Source organism: Sander vitreus, chromosome 17 (genome assembly GCF_031162955.1).
Source record: "Sander vitreus isolate 19-12246 chromosome 17, sanVit1, whole genome shotgun sequence".
Classification (NCBI taxonomy): domain Eukaryota; kingdom Metazoa; phylum Chordata; class Actinopteri; order Perciformes; family Percidae; genus Sander; species Sander vitreus.
Window position 1 is genome coordinate 16,862,995 of NC_135871.1, and position 14,184 is coordinate 16,877,178.

At 40.9% G+C, this 14,184-nt stretch overlaps 3 protein-coding genes across 6 annotated transcripts in view; 2 read left to right on the plus strand and 1 right to left on the minus strand.

The window, feature by feature from the left end:
- Positions 1-969: 969 nt before the first annotated feature.
- LOC144532006 (uncharacterized) lies at positions 970-7,393 on the minus strand. Of its 4 annotated transcripts, none has more exons than XM_078272462.1 (2): positions 7,246-7,393; positions 970-4,530 (listed from the first exon to the last, which is right to left on the minus strand). In XM_078272462.1, the coding sequence occupies exon 2, from the start codon at positions 4,405-4,407 to the stop codon at positions 2,758-2,760; it is 1,650 nt and encodes a 549-aa protein (XP_078128588.1). In that variant the 5' UTR covers positions 4,408-4,530; positions 7,246-7,393; the 3' UTR covers positions 970-2,757. The 4 variants fall into 4 exon arrangements, with proteins under 4 accessions (XP_078128588.1, XP_078128591.1, XP_078128590.1 ...); XM_078272465.1 differs by lacking the exon at positions 7,246-7,393 and adding an exon at positions 6,747-6,836; XM_078272464.1 differs by lacking the exon at positions 7,246-7,393 and adding an exon at positions 6,374-6,610.
- Positions 7,394-8,508: 1,115 nt separating this feature from the next.
- On the plus strand, positions 8,509-12,774 carry ftr14l (finTRIM family, member 14-like). The gene is made up of 7 exons (XM_078272466.1): positions 8,509-9,142; positions 9,262-9,357; positions 9,468-9,701; positions 9,812-9,971; positions 10,080-10,211; positions 11,523-11,659; positions 12,079-12,774. Exons 1-7 carry the CDS (start codon positions 8,744-8,746, stop codon positions 12,457-12,459), a joined length of 1,539 nt encoding a protein of 512 aa, XP_078128592.1. The 5' UTR covers positions 8,509-8,743; the 3' UTR covers positions 12,460-12,774.
- A 996-nt stretch (positions 12,775-13,770) lies between these two features.
- LOC144532239 (transmembrane protein 150A) overlaps positions 13,771-14,184 on the plus strand; it is a 30,183-nt gene continuing 29,769 nt past the window's right edge. The window contains exon 1 of the mRNA XM_078272893.1: positions 13,771-14,070. The gene's annotated coding sequence lies outside the window, so the exon portion shown is untranslated. The remainder of the gene's footprint in view (positions 14,071-14,184) is intronic.

Here is a 14,184-nt window from a genome sequence, read left to right on the forward strand (position 1 = left end):
CTCGATGAGCTCTCAATGCCACCGTAGATTAATTATCAATATAAACTTCAGAAAGCAATATTATTGTTGTCCCAATGATTCTTTTATCCAAAGCATACATATTTTAAGTTGATGTTTTATATCACTTAATAGAACTTCCAGATTTCATTTAAAAAAGACATATTTATTTGTAAAGCTTACCCCGTTGAACTGTTTGTGCGAAGAACATCAATTTAATTTACTTTATCTGTCGGAGGGAGATCCCTGGACATTTGCATCAGCTTAAAAAAAACACATTTAAGTGCTATCTCTAGTGTAAATATCAGTGATGTAAACCAGACATCGTTTTGCACTCAGAAGGCTGATAAGCTCTTATTTCTGAAGGTTAACAGTGACAGTGGATCCCAATCGTGTGTGTCTACCTCAAAAGGCATATGAAGTCTGACCTCCAGCTGTGAAGGAATGTAAACCAGCATAGTCTATGTGAGTGTGGGGAAAGTGGGTAGTTTCCTGACATGTTGATGTTTTTACACAGTTCACAGGACATTCCCATGAGCTTTCCAGACATGGATCAAGTTACACTTTTAACTCGGCTGCTCCGACTGGTTCAGTATTAGTGAGATTCCAGTTTAAGACTTTAGGAAGAATAAGAGTTCTATAAAAAAATATATATATAAAACTAGAGCATAAGTGCCTGCCCCCCATGGAGTTTCCCCATTGAATTGATGTAACTGGTGTTGGTCTTTCAAAACCAGTTATGTTCAAAACATTTGAGATGGTTGAGTGACACCGTGTGGATACAGTTAGGAAGTGCATGGACGAGAGTAATGCGTTTCCTTGCTTAGTCAGTAAAAAATGTCTTAATAGTGGAAATTAAACTAGCTTAAGTTAAAATGTCACCATTATGCACCAGTTAGACATATTTTTTTAGCTGCGAGATTAAATGGTTCTCCTATTTCAAAACCGAACTCCACTGATTGAACGCCACAAGAGAGTCAACAACCTTTATTTATCCATATATGTGCCACTCAGAAATTGGGTAGAGGTGTTACAGGATTTGCCCTTAAGAGAAGCCTATATGGATCATTTACAATTTTTCTCTCTACATTGACAAAAATGAAGGGGGAAAAATAAAGACAATATGGTTGTAACAGTGTAAACACATTGTAATACACATGAAAGCAAAAAAAAAAGCAATAGGTATCAGTGACATCAAATTAAAATATAGGGTAAGTTAGTATGAATAGAACAAAAGACTCCTGAAAACCCTAACTTTTTTTTGTCAAATAACAGGTCAGCATACATTTCTACATAGCATGCAATAAGGCACCTATCTAACACAAGGAAGAAACCTATGCTACAGTTTGAAGCACAATTGTTATCCCAAAAAAAAAAAGGAAAAGAAAAATATTGCTCACTGTAATGTTCACTCCCATAAAAACTGTATCTCTCTCTCATTCCCTTTCATATAACCAAGCCATATCTAAAAAAATACATCAGTTTGTAAAAGATATTTTACACAGAACAGTAAATAGAACGCATCCATTGGAATTCAGAAAAATCTTTAAGTCTTGTAAAAGTGAGATTTCCTTGTGTAGTCTTAGTATACACACACTTGTTTTTTAGATCAAATATGATAGTTTGCAGCCCAAGTTAAAGTTACCAATATTCTATACACAGGTAACCTAATTAGTCTCCAAAGCAATAAACAAAGAGTGATGTTCATTTCATGTACATTTGGTGCACGGGGTACAGTGGAATCTGCACAGTAAATAATTAGGACACAGGTCATGTAATATGCTACCCAGTAGGTTTTTATTTTCTATTATGCATTTCCTAATGGCTAAATTGCATGTTATAATAGAATCAGGGTGTCAGCCAGTATTGCTCTCTGTACAGTTGATGCAGCTGTGCTAACCCACCATAGACTTACAAGAAAACAACCTTATAAATATACAAGATGGCTCATGTCTGATGGAGCCCAAATTCAACAAGCTGCATGAGAACACCTGCAACATGTTTATCTCCAACACTTAAAACAAATTAAAGTCATAAAAAGGAAAAAAGGTGGAGACAAAGTGGACCTTACTATCAAAAATGTAATCTTTTGGAACAGCACACTAGTCACCTATACATATATATAAAAGAAAATCAATAAGTATTTACATTAAATTGTTGATGTTTGCTTCACATGTGTTATGTGGGTGAAAAAGAAATAACTATTTAATTTGAGACAAGTGAGAACAAGTTCTTGTTCACCAAATGTGTTGGTAGCCTTGGATAAAGTTGCAGCTGAAAAGCGCACGTGCCCACCTGAAGGTACATAAACTCAATTCTTCTATCAAAAAGACAACCACAGGGCAAAGCACATTTTCCCCAGGTAACATTTTTTTAGATCACCAAATCACATTTTTTTTATTTTAAAAGTGTTCAAAAGAGGTCATGGAGCAAGTGAAGCACAATCACAAACAAGATGGAGGCTCCTTCACAATCTATTATACCCTCTTCATACTGAGCACAAAGTCCTGGGTTCAGCTCTGAATTATAGGTTCACTGTCCTCCCTTTTGAAGATTTGTTCAAAAGGACATTTATCATCATCATCTGCTCCACTTCAACATAGCAATGTGTTGACCTGACCACTTATCTATAGAAGTTGGCCTGATATTTGTTGTGGCGTGGTGATGGAAATGATGGAACCATTGTTAGAACAGAAACCATGGGGAGCAGGGTTTTTTTTCCGCTTGCGTGGGACAGCATTTGAGGGTGGGAAAAGGTGCTCACTGGTCTACATGGATCCTATGATGTCTGGAGAGGGAAGATGAATGGTTAAAGCCTTTTCCACACTGGGAGCACCTGTATGGTTTTTCAACAGACAGGATGTGCTGTTTTGGGAAGGCGTTGTTAGGGAATCCCTTCCCTGTGGGGATGGCGCTGTACTGCTGCGGTTGTGGCTGTGGTGGTTGCGGCTGCTGCTGTTTATTCTCCAAGTGAACTCTTTGATGCCTTGCAAGGGAGGAGGAGTGATTGAATCTTTTGCCACAGTGAGCGCAGGTGTAACTCTTTCCCTCAGAGTGGACTCTTTGGTGGCGGGACAGGGAAGAGGAATGATTGAAGCCCTTATCACAGTGATGGCACATGTAGGGCTTGTCTCCCTGCTGGTGCACCCTCTGCTTTGGGGGAGTGCCGTAGGACAAGGTTTTCCCAGGCTGAGGTGGTGAAAACACTGGATTCTGCAGGTGGGTCTTGTGGTGGCGAGAGAGAGAAGAGGAGTGATTGAAGCCCTTGTTGCAATGTCTGCAGGTGTAGGGCTTTCCTCCAGCATGGACTTGCTGGTGCTTCTTCAAATGGCGTTTGCGGACAAAGCTCTTCCTGCACATGTTGCATTTGTACGGCTTCTCACCCGAGTGGATCCTCTGGTGCTCTCTCAGAGTGGCAGCAGCCGCAAAACACTTTCCACATTGCGCGCAACGGTGGGGTTTGTCTCCGAGAACAACGGCAGCGTGGGTCTTCTGGTGCTGCTTCAGGTTGGAAGTTGTGGCGAAGCCTTTGCCACACTGGCCACAGGTATATGGCTTCTCACGTGCATGGACCTCCTGATGCTTTTTCAGATGCCTTCTGCGGACAAAGCTCTTCCTACACTGGGTGCACTTGTAGGGCTTGTCCTCTGAATGCATCTTCATGTGTTCTCTCAGGGTAATCGCAGCTGCAAAGCTCTTACCGCACTCGGAGCATCTGTGAGGCTTGTCTGGCAAATGAATCATCTGATGAGACTTGAGGCTGAAGGCATCAATAACATCTTTGCCCATTATCTCAACTCCAGGGGGTACATAGGGCTTTTCTTTCATGTGAATCTTCATGTGCTGTTTGAGGCTGGCTTCCACAGCAAAGCTCTCACCACAGTGGACACAGATGTAAGGGTTGAGGTCTTTATGGATCTCAAAGTGTTGGTGAAGATCGGCTATGCTGCCAAAAATCTCCCCGCATTCGTTGCACTGCAGGCCATGGGCTTCATGTATGATTACACCATTTTCAGACTCCACTGTCAACTCCCCACCATGGTCAGACTCCACTTTCACTACATGCTCGCTTTCCGTCTTAAGCAGCACCTCTCCCAGCAGAGTCTCGTTTCCTGATGTCTTGATTTCTGCTGCTGTGAAACAATGCATCTCACCATGTTCCACCTTGATATAATCATGGTCTGTCTCGGCTACAATTGCATCCACACAGGCTACAGCTCCGAGCTCTGTCCCCAGTCCCTGGATCTTTAAGTCTGAGCCGTGGATCTCCAGCTCTAATCCACGCTTTTCTTCTGTCATGATCTCAGTTTCTGCTCCATAGTGAAGGTCGACATGGCTGTGGGCTATGACACACTCCGACCCAAGTGTGTCAAGGCCGGGCGTGTCACATTCAGTCTCTGACTCGGCCATGAGAACACACTCCAGCCCCACGACCTCCGTTTTCTTGCCGGACGGGGACACAAGAAGGAATCGGGTGGATATAGATCTTTGTTTTGGTCAGTGCCGCGCTGGTGTTCTAGTCAGTGAGCAGACCTGCAAAAGAGGAAGAAAAATAAATAACTACATTGCCTTCATTTACTAGTCCAGTTATGTCTTTGCCTGCCAGTCTCCCACTTTGTCATTTGCAGTGATTCCTGAAAATTAGTTTTTGCTCTGGTATTTGTTAATAGTACAAAAAGTGATCATGCTAATTTCACATGATGAAATTGTATGCATAAGAACCCAACTGTGTTGCATCTATGCACAGGGGAAAGCAAGATATTCCCACTTAACATTGCCACAATCACCACATAAATATCAAAATATCCAATTATTACAAAATGTATCTCAATTACACGAGAAAAGTCCAAATTGAGTATCAAGTGTTAAATTGTTTCTCTGCTACAAAAACTATATTCTGGGTACAGAAAAGACCACACTGATGGTGTTTTTGGCTGAATTGTGACTTCATTTAAGATTTTGACATAATTTGGACTTAACATCAGTTTGGAGTCTTGACATAATTATGGCAGGGACAAAAACCCCAATATTTAATTAACAGCCAGTCTTTCTGACAGACAAGCTTGATGGGAGATTTGTAGCCAATATTAATAGTCATCATCTGATCAGATATTAATTTAAATAGTTAAGAGTAAAGCTGGTTTTCAACCCTGCCTATCTAGGATAGACATGCACTATCTCCGCCAACACAAAATAGCACTTGGTTGGTGGCAACAGCAAAGACAAGGGCCAGTGGTGTATTATTGTAAACAATAGGTGATCACAAGTGTGACAAAGAAGCCCTTAATATTAAATGAGCAGTTAGCTACTCACTGCTACACACACTCTTGTGTGTGTGTGTGTGTGTGTGTATATATATATATATATATAGGCATAAATGTATTTGATATATAACAGCCCAAAGTTTGCTGCACAATGCCTAGGAAAATTAATGATTAAATTAAAGTGAGCGATGCTTAGGCCGGTTGATTATGCATTTTCTATAACTGCACGTTTAATCTAAGTTTGCATTACTAACGGTACTAGCAAGCTAGCTAAGTGATCAATTTGCTAGCCAAGTTAGCGCTCAAAACGAGCTTCACTTCACTTGCTAACAATTGATAAAATCAAAGTGGACCACATCATGATCAAGCTTCCAATTCTAACTTAATCCGCAAGCCAAAACCTGACCGGCATGCAGATTTAGATTCTCTCTGCAGTTCGCTATACATGATTAATAAATACAACTTAAGGTGTAGAGGCATTTAAATAACAACGCTTGTTATTAAACATTGAACAGTTGGTTGCTAGCCTTCAATAACAGCTACAAATAGCCGCTAGTTAGCTGGCTATGGTCGAGGGGGGACTGGTTAACGACAAGACAGCATTGTGTTAGCTGCTAATGTGTTCGCAATTTAGCCAGCTAACTAGCTTCTTAGCAAAAGCAACACGCGAGTAAATGTAGTAGAGACCCCAAGAACCGTTAAATACTTACATTAAAATGTCGAATTGGGTAATTTGGTGCAATTTACGACACAACTAGCGACGCGGAAATTCTCCTTGTGCGAGTATTATCAGGCCATCTTGTGCCACACCAGCACTTTCAGCTAGCCAAGATTACATGCTCGCCTAAGATGGCTGCCGCTTGCTAGTTAGCTAGCAGAGTTAGCTTCCGCCCTTCATAACATATTGAATTAAGAGCTGCCCCCGAAGCGATCTCAGAGTAACTCAAAAACACACACCGCTTAGCCAAACACACCTATGCCAATGTGGAGATAATTTGTAACATGTAGTAGCAGCGAAATACGACGTCGTAGGCTAATGGTAAGTAGGGTAGCAAGCTAACCACATCGTAATTCCAACCAGGAGTTGGCTAGCTGAAACAAAGATGGCTAACCGTGAGGGCGATGAATGCTGCGCGAAAAGCCCGGGAAAGGACGCCTTTTGCTTGCAAGAAGAATCCGTGCAGGACACAAATCCCACAGCAGTTTTAAAAACTGTAACTCAATAGAAAACGATCATGTAAATAAACTGCTGCTTAAGAGGGCACGATGGATCTTGGCTATGAACCTAGAGCCCTCCTCTAATGCGGCAGCACCCGACTAACCGCACAACGACTTCTTCAATGGCGGCCTTGCTGAGGTTAGCAGCTATCCAGCCGAGACACTATTAGCGTGCTGGCTACGTAGCCATGATTCAAAGCTAACAAGGCAGCTAGCTAATCCAGTTTGCTAGCACGGCTAAAGGCTGCTATCCAGTCTAGTACTTGCCTGTAGATTGTAAAACATCGCAGCGGAAGCTTTGCTTAACCGCCCATCCGACCATGTTATGTCTGGTTTCGCATGCAAAGATGAACTGGACGTTGATCCAAGAAAGGTGGCTGGGCCGATTCTATAACGAACGTGTCTCAAAAATAACCTGGATGAGATTCAAAGCTGAAATAGTTTCTCATACCAGTAACGTTAGCTACGTTATGTCCCTGTGTTTGTCTGCTTTTCCAACAGGACAAAATGTAACAACCAATGCGAGCCAAGGCCTGTATTTTTCCATTACAAAGTTCGGTAACGTTACTATCATAGCAGGAGACATAAAATAAACAACCCACACGTTGACTACCATAATAAATAACTACGATTAACGTTATAGTCAGTTAAACAGAGACTCCACTCTGCCTTAACGCTGCTACTATTCATGATAGAGTAACATTAAGTTGAATTTAAACGATGAATAATCGGTTTTAAATGTACGAATACTTGCATGCACACCCACCTTATGTCCTTTTACTTTTTGATTTCTGAAGAGAGACAAAAAGAGAATCGTTTATATGCTTCAAACTCTGAGTTGAGACGGTCTTGCAAGCTGTTGTTAGGCTGGTCAAACTGCTGTGTCTTCCTCTCTCTCTCTCTCTCTCTCTCTCTCTGCCTGTGTGTAGCTGGCGCCACAGCTCATCTGGCGCCAACGTTGGACTATCGACGCACTTTAGCAAAAGCAATCATTGTCATTTTAATACAGCAAGGAGACCACTATCACCCCCTACAGCCTCGGAGACAGACAGGAGATCACACAGAAACACTTTAGTATTTCCCATAGACTTAATATTAACAGTCTATGATATTTCCAAGAAGAAGTAGGCTACTATTATCTTGTAAAAGTAACAACACCACAGTGTAGAAATATAAGTACAAGTCCTGTATTCAAAATGTTACTAAAGTAAATGTACAAAAGTGTTGGCATCAAAATATACATAAAGTACCAAAAGTACTAAATGTAAACTATGGCAGCCAGGCCATGCTGAGATATAGGCAATGTGTATATAGGCTACTTATCACCATTTGGTAGAAAATGTGGAAGTATTTGCACAATAATGCAAAGAGTGGGAGAGTCAAGCTATGCTGGGCGAGGTTCTATCAACCGCAGTCCTTTTGTATAAAGTGCACTGTTATTTGAGGGATAGAGGCTACACAGAGGGGCATATATTTCATGTAGTAATTAATTAGTCCCACAAGATGATGCTGTTTTCTCAATGCAAGTGTTTGATTAATGTCCTGATAGTATGGGCAGCACATATTGCACATATAATGAGAGATAGACATAGCACAAATGTGAAAAAACAGTGTAGATATAGTAAAATAATGATTTTTGTAGATTAGCATTATTATGGGTGAGTCTGGTAGGTGTGACACTTTGGAAACATATCAACACTTAACACAAAATAATGTACTCTGTGAAGGTTGTTTATTGTGCTGTCCGTGCTATCTTTATCCTCAAATAAGAAATATTAGTGTTTTTGCATTTTCAGATAAAAACTAATACATTTAATTGTGACATTTCATTATGAAGTACTGTACATCAATAATGAAGTGCTGTAAATGCTTATTAATTATTGTAGTTTTAACTGTTCCTCTTCTTTGTCTTTACTCTATTTGTTTAAGGTAGCACCTTTGTAGTAACACTCATTCCCTGTCTATTAAAGACCCAACCAGTAATACTGGTTTCACAATGAGAGTTGAGTACATAGCTAACATTCTGTCGCACACAGTGTCAGTCACACAGTTTCACTGAAGCTGTTGACTTCAGGAACTCATTTTCTCTGTGGATACATAGTGCTGCCTACTTTTTGTCAAGTCTTTTCTTCAGCTGTTGATCTCAACACATTTTATTAAGCGGTTAACATATCGCTGCTGAGCTAAATCACCTGTGGATTTAAATTTTCACCTCGTAGCTGCTGGACATCTTTTTTTAACTCCTGGAAACAAAAAACAAAAAAATGTCCCGCCCTAGCCCTCTGGACTTAGACAGATACAGCAGCTTGGAGAAATCTCGCCGCTCTACCAGTCGTAGCCAGTCCAGGTCCCAGGACATGCCTGGTGAAGTCCTCTGTGACTTCTGCACAACAAGGAAGCAGAAGGCTGAGAAGTCCTGCTTGGTGTGCCTGGCATCTTACTGCGAGACCCACCTGCAGACTCATTATGACTACCCTGCCCTGATGAAGCACAAGCTGGTCAAAGCTACAGGTCAGATGAGAGAGAAGATCTGTGCACAGCATGACAAGTTGCTGGAGGCTTTCTGTCGCACTGATGAGACATCTGTGTGTGTTTTGTGCATGATGGATGAACACAAACACCACGACATCGTCCCGGCTGGAACTGAGAGGACTGAGAAACAAGTGAGTGGTGCAAACAATCTCTCAGTCTGTACATTTGGTAAATATTCTCAATGAATGATTTGAAAGGTTATTTACTGTACAAGGCTGACATGAGCACTTTAATGTCATTCCCTCAACAGAAACAACTTGGTACTACATTGAACAAATCTCAACAAAGGATTGACCAGAGAGTTAAAAAGTGGCAGGATCTACGACAAGCTGTTGAATCAGTTAAAGTGAGTAAAAAAATCATCTCACTCAAGTTGAAACAGCATGATGCTTTTGACTGCTTTTCCATCCATATTTGAACAAACTCTCTCCTTCTCTTTCTGATGTATCTCATCAGCACTCGGCTCAAACTGCCCAAGAGGAGAATGAGCGGATCTTCACTGAGCTTCTGCTTTCCATCGAGAGGAAGTACAATGAAGTCAAGGAGATGATCCGCTCGCACGAAAAGACCACTTTGACACGGGCTGAGATACTGCTGGACCGTTTGGAGGAAGAGATCACTCTGCTAAAGAAGAAACACACTGACCTCGAGAAGCTCTCACACACTGACGATCACATACATTTTCTGCAGGTGAGGCTGATCTATACAGAAAACCTTGTATGGTGCAAAAATCAGGAGTCTTTTTTTATGTCGTATTATGCAATGTTTAGGCTCATCTCTATCTTTCACCCTTTTACCAGGGCTGGCAGTCTCTGTCAGGCCCCTCAGGATATGAGGACCTCAACAACATCAGTGTTGCCCCCAATTACTCTTTTGATGCCACCAAGAGAGCCATCGCTTCACTGAAATTACAAGTAGAAGAAGTCAGCAAGACAGAAATGAGCAAAATCTCAGGAACAGGTGAACAAGTTTGTCTTTTATCATCTAAAGTAGCATTGAGGCCTTGCAGTCTTCTGTTGCTTTTGTTAAAGCTCATGCTGCCATGCGTTTTTATCTGCCTCTTCATAGTTAAAGATGTCTACATCACGCAAGAAAGTGAAACAAGGACAAGGAGAGAATCAATTTTGAGGGAACAACCAAAGACAAGAGAAGAACCAAAGACAAGGGAACAACCAAAGACGAGAGAAGATTTCCTGAAATGTGAGTTACAGAGAAGTGTGCCTTTAACCTGTTGTGAAACCTTTAGCGCCAAGTGAGCAAGGCTACTTGGCAGTTATATCAAACCCCACTCATATTCCAGCAAGTGAAATGTATACTAACAAGGTTCAAAACAGGAGTCATGGTGACATGTAGCAGGACCATCTCCATCCCAAACAAAGGCATGACTACACTATGTGGTGAAACAATTGAACAGAGTGTCATAGAAGGTATGCTCCGTGCAGAACTGGTTTGGTGAAATGTAAGAGAGCAAACTTACAGCTCAGTATCACTTAAACAAACACAGGTGTTCCCGGTACTCCACCCGTGGAAAGCATTTTAACAAGCTGATGCTTGGGAGTTATAAATCAAAGGTTTTAGTGTGCTAACGTTTGTTATTCCTGAACCTATTAGTGTCAACTTCAACTTTATTTGTGTCCCCGAAGGGCTATTGGGTGTGCCGCAGGTATAAACACATAAAAGACACATAAATACATACAAGATATACACACAGTCACGAGTAAGCCTGAACAACAGTAAAAACTGGAACACAACCGTTACAGTATGAGAACAAATATTTACAAGTACTGAGCAAGGTGTATGGGAAGCAGCGTCAAAGTAGCCTACACAGGGTAGGAAAAGTGCTTATCAGCCTTACAAAGTTGACACAATATAATCAACAACAATAATCGTCAACAACAACATCAGCATCCATTACATTACATCACCAACCCCTATTTGTCAACGTCTCTGACGTCCTCAACACATCGTCAACAGACTAGAATATGTAACCAACCAAGAAATAATGAAAGAAATAAAGTAGCCACTGAGTTCAAGTATGGTCCTCCCCTGAACCGTATTCAAGAGGGAAATGGCTGCAGGTATAAAGAAGTACTTATACCTGTTACTCCTGACAAGTGGTCATCTTAGATGGGAGCCAGAGGGCAAGAACTTAAATTCAGAGAAAAATGGGAGGGAACTGTCAGAGCGAATAGCAATTGCTTTCCTAACTATCGGTCTATGGAACAGTTCAGATAATGTACACTGTTGAACTACCAATATATTGTTGCTCATCTTCACAACTCTGTTTAGCGATGTTAAGATTACCGAACCAACAGAGAAGAGAAACGGTCAGGACAGATTTTGTCACAAGTGTTTAGTGATTAATTTGCAACATGATGAAGCAAAAAAAAAGCAGAGAAACTTTTAATCTCAAAAGACACAAATACCAAAACATATGATACCATTAAATTGGAAAACAGATTATCAACAATACAGAGAGGATTAATAATGACATTGTCCTGCATTGTTTAGACTCCTGCCAGTTGGTCCTGGAGGTCAACAGTGTCCATCGCAACCTTCATCTCTCCGAGGGTAACCGAACAGCTACGATGAAGAATGAGCCTAAGAACTACCCTGATCACCCAGACCGATTCGACCACTGGCAGCAGGTGAGACTTTACTGCCCAACAGGATGTCATTTTGTGTGCCTGAAAGAATAGCCAAATATAGACTTAAGAGTAAAAGTGGACTTAACTGTCTAGGAACTTTCTCTTTGAATCACCCTCCTAAAGCAGCCCAAGTTTGTCGGACTTATTTATAAAAAATTGTCAATTGAATCATGTATTTTTCTTTTTTTTTAATTTGTTTTTCTCCTCTCTCTTGTGTAAACTTAATATCTTTTGTTGGTATTGATTGAAATATTGCTATCCAAATCAGACTTTTTGTATCAGTCTTTAGTCTTTGACGTTATTCTTACAATAACAATATATTCAGTTGTGCAGTTGCAGTAAATTCTCATCTTAACAGCTGTTATAAGCCATGCATAAACTTTGTCTTTAAACCTATAATTTCGTCCATTTCATTGCAGGTCTTGTGCAGGGAGGGCTTGACTGATCGTTGTTACTGGGAGGTGGACTGGAGTGGGACAGAAATAGACATGGCCGTCACCTACAGGGGAATCAGACGTAAAGGAAACAGCAATGAATGCAGCCTGGGCTGGAATGACAAGTCCTGGAGTCTGTACTGCTCTGACTCCAAATTATCCTTTGTGCACAATAATAAGAGCAAAGATATTGCTGCTCCAGTGCCATCTCGTATTGGCATCTACCTGGATCATGCAGCAGGAATACTTGGATTTTACAGTGTCTCTGATGGCATGCAGCTTCTGCACAGAGTCCAGACTGCATTCACACAGCCCCTCTACCCTGCATTTAGTGTGTGGGGATTTGGTACTACTATCAGATTGTAAAATAGTTGCCATAGTCCAAGTAATTTACATCAAATGCACACAATATTCTCAATATTGTTGTAACATTTTGAAACAGGGTGTTTGATAATTCCTTTTGGTCCAACTTTTGCTAAAAGTAATTATTTTCTTTTGTATGAAAAATGTGTTTTAAATGATCCTGTTAATCTGTTCTTGTTTTGGGGCAATCTAGTCTACAAAATGTGTCAGTTCAATTGATTGTGTTATCACAATGCTCCATAATGCTTTTCTCTATTATGTTAAAGTTATATTACTGGTATGTTATAAATGAAATTAAATCACAGTTTCTAAAACCCTCACGTTTTTACTTATTTATATGGCACTTTATATATGGAGCTGTAGTTGCTGTTGTTTTTCACACTCATATCAGTCTATTAGGCATCATAGCTCCATTAATACAGAAATACCCCTCTACTACTTGGACCCATTAGTGGTGAGGACCTGGAAAAAAAACTATGCCAATGCTCTTTTGAGTTTTGTTCGCTTGAAGTGACAAATGTAAACAGCTTGTTCAAAGCTTGAAAATCAACAGGATTACATTTAAATGAATAATTACCAGACTTAAGGCATGCAGATATTACATCGCCATCTCCCGGTCCTCACAAGGGGATACAGGTGTAGAGAGACATTAACAAGTTAAAGCTCCAGGTGGCAGCAGAAACAAGTTTTGTTGGACGGATCACACACACACACACACACACACACACACACACACACACACACACACACACACACACACGCACACACACACACACACACACACACACACACACACACACACACACACACACACACGCGCGCACACACTATGCACTGCACTCAGTGAGGAGCGGGTCGGGTGAGAGAAGAAAATGATCCATCATGATCAACCTTTGTCTGTGATCAACCGTAAGAGTAAAGACAACAACAGAAGCGCCTTTTTGTATTAAGATAAGCTAACACAAGGAGTATCGTACTTCCTTCATCTCAATCGTTGCTAGGAAACAGCTGGGTCCCGAGTTTACTTTGGTATAATATAATATAATACATTATTAAAATATATTTGCTTTGGTCTCAAACTAATAGACCGGCAATGACAATTGTGAGATGGTCTGTCTTTTGGTAAAACACAATTATTTTTTTTTGAAGTGCATAAGTAGGCTTATACTGTAAAAGACGACAGACAATATAATGAAACTGCTTTTAGCGTCCCTATTTGCTTTCGACCTCGTCGAGCCGCCCACTCGTTGCACCACCAAACCTAAATTCAACGTACACTGCCACTACAGGTTTTGGGGGGCGGAGTCAAACAGCTGGATACTCTGTCTGGAGCGGTCTGGAGTGTCTCGTGGCGGCGATGCAGCGAGACCGTCAGCGTGTGAGAGCTACGAGCCTCCCCCTCTCCAATTCAAAGCAAAAAACGGCTAACGGGACCTCTGTACGGAAAAGAAAAGACAGGATTTGATATAGAAGTAAGGTTTCACCGTGTCCTGCTTGTGTTAGTAGGACACAGGATAGTTTTGATATAACGCTAACGTTACCAGAGTTGTGGAGGACAGGTCGGCGTACTCAGAGTTACCAACAAAAGATAAAACTTGCTAGCTAAGACAGAAGGTGAGTATTCACATATTTGCTTTTGATATTCGTCGTAGTTGCTTTGCTAAAAACGTGAAGGTGAACAGCTAAGAAGTAGCTACTCAAACATGAGTTGTAAATAGGCTAAACGTA

Excerpts from the sequence above, each read along its gene's own strand:
- ftr14l (XM_078272466.1), top strand. The coding sequence starts at position 8,744 with ATGTCCCGCCCTAGCCCTCTGGACTTAGACAGATACAGCAGCTTGGAG. Across the intron at positions 10,212-11,522 it reads GAGAGAAGATTTCCTGAAAT|ACTCCTGCCAGTTGGTCCTG; the intron begins GTGAGTTACAGA and ends TGCATTGTTTAG. Across the intron at positions 11,660-12,078 it reads GATTCGACCACTGGCAGCAG|GTCTTGTGCAGGGAGGGCTT; the intron begins GTGAGACTTTAC and ends ATTTCATTGCAG.
- LOC144532006 (XM_078272462.1), bottom strand. The coding sequence starts at position 4,407 with ATGGCCGAGTCAGAGACTGAATGTGACACGCCCGGCCTTGACACACTT.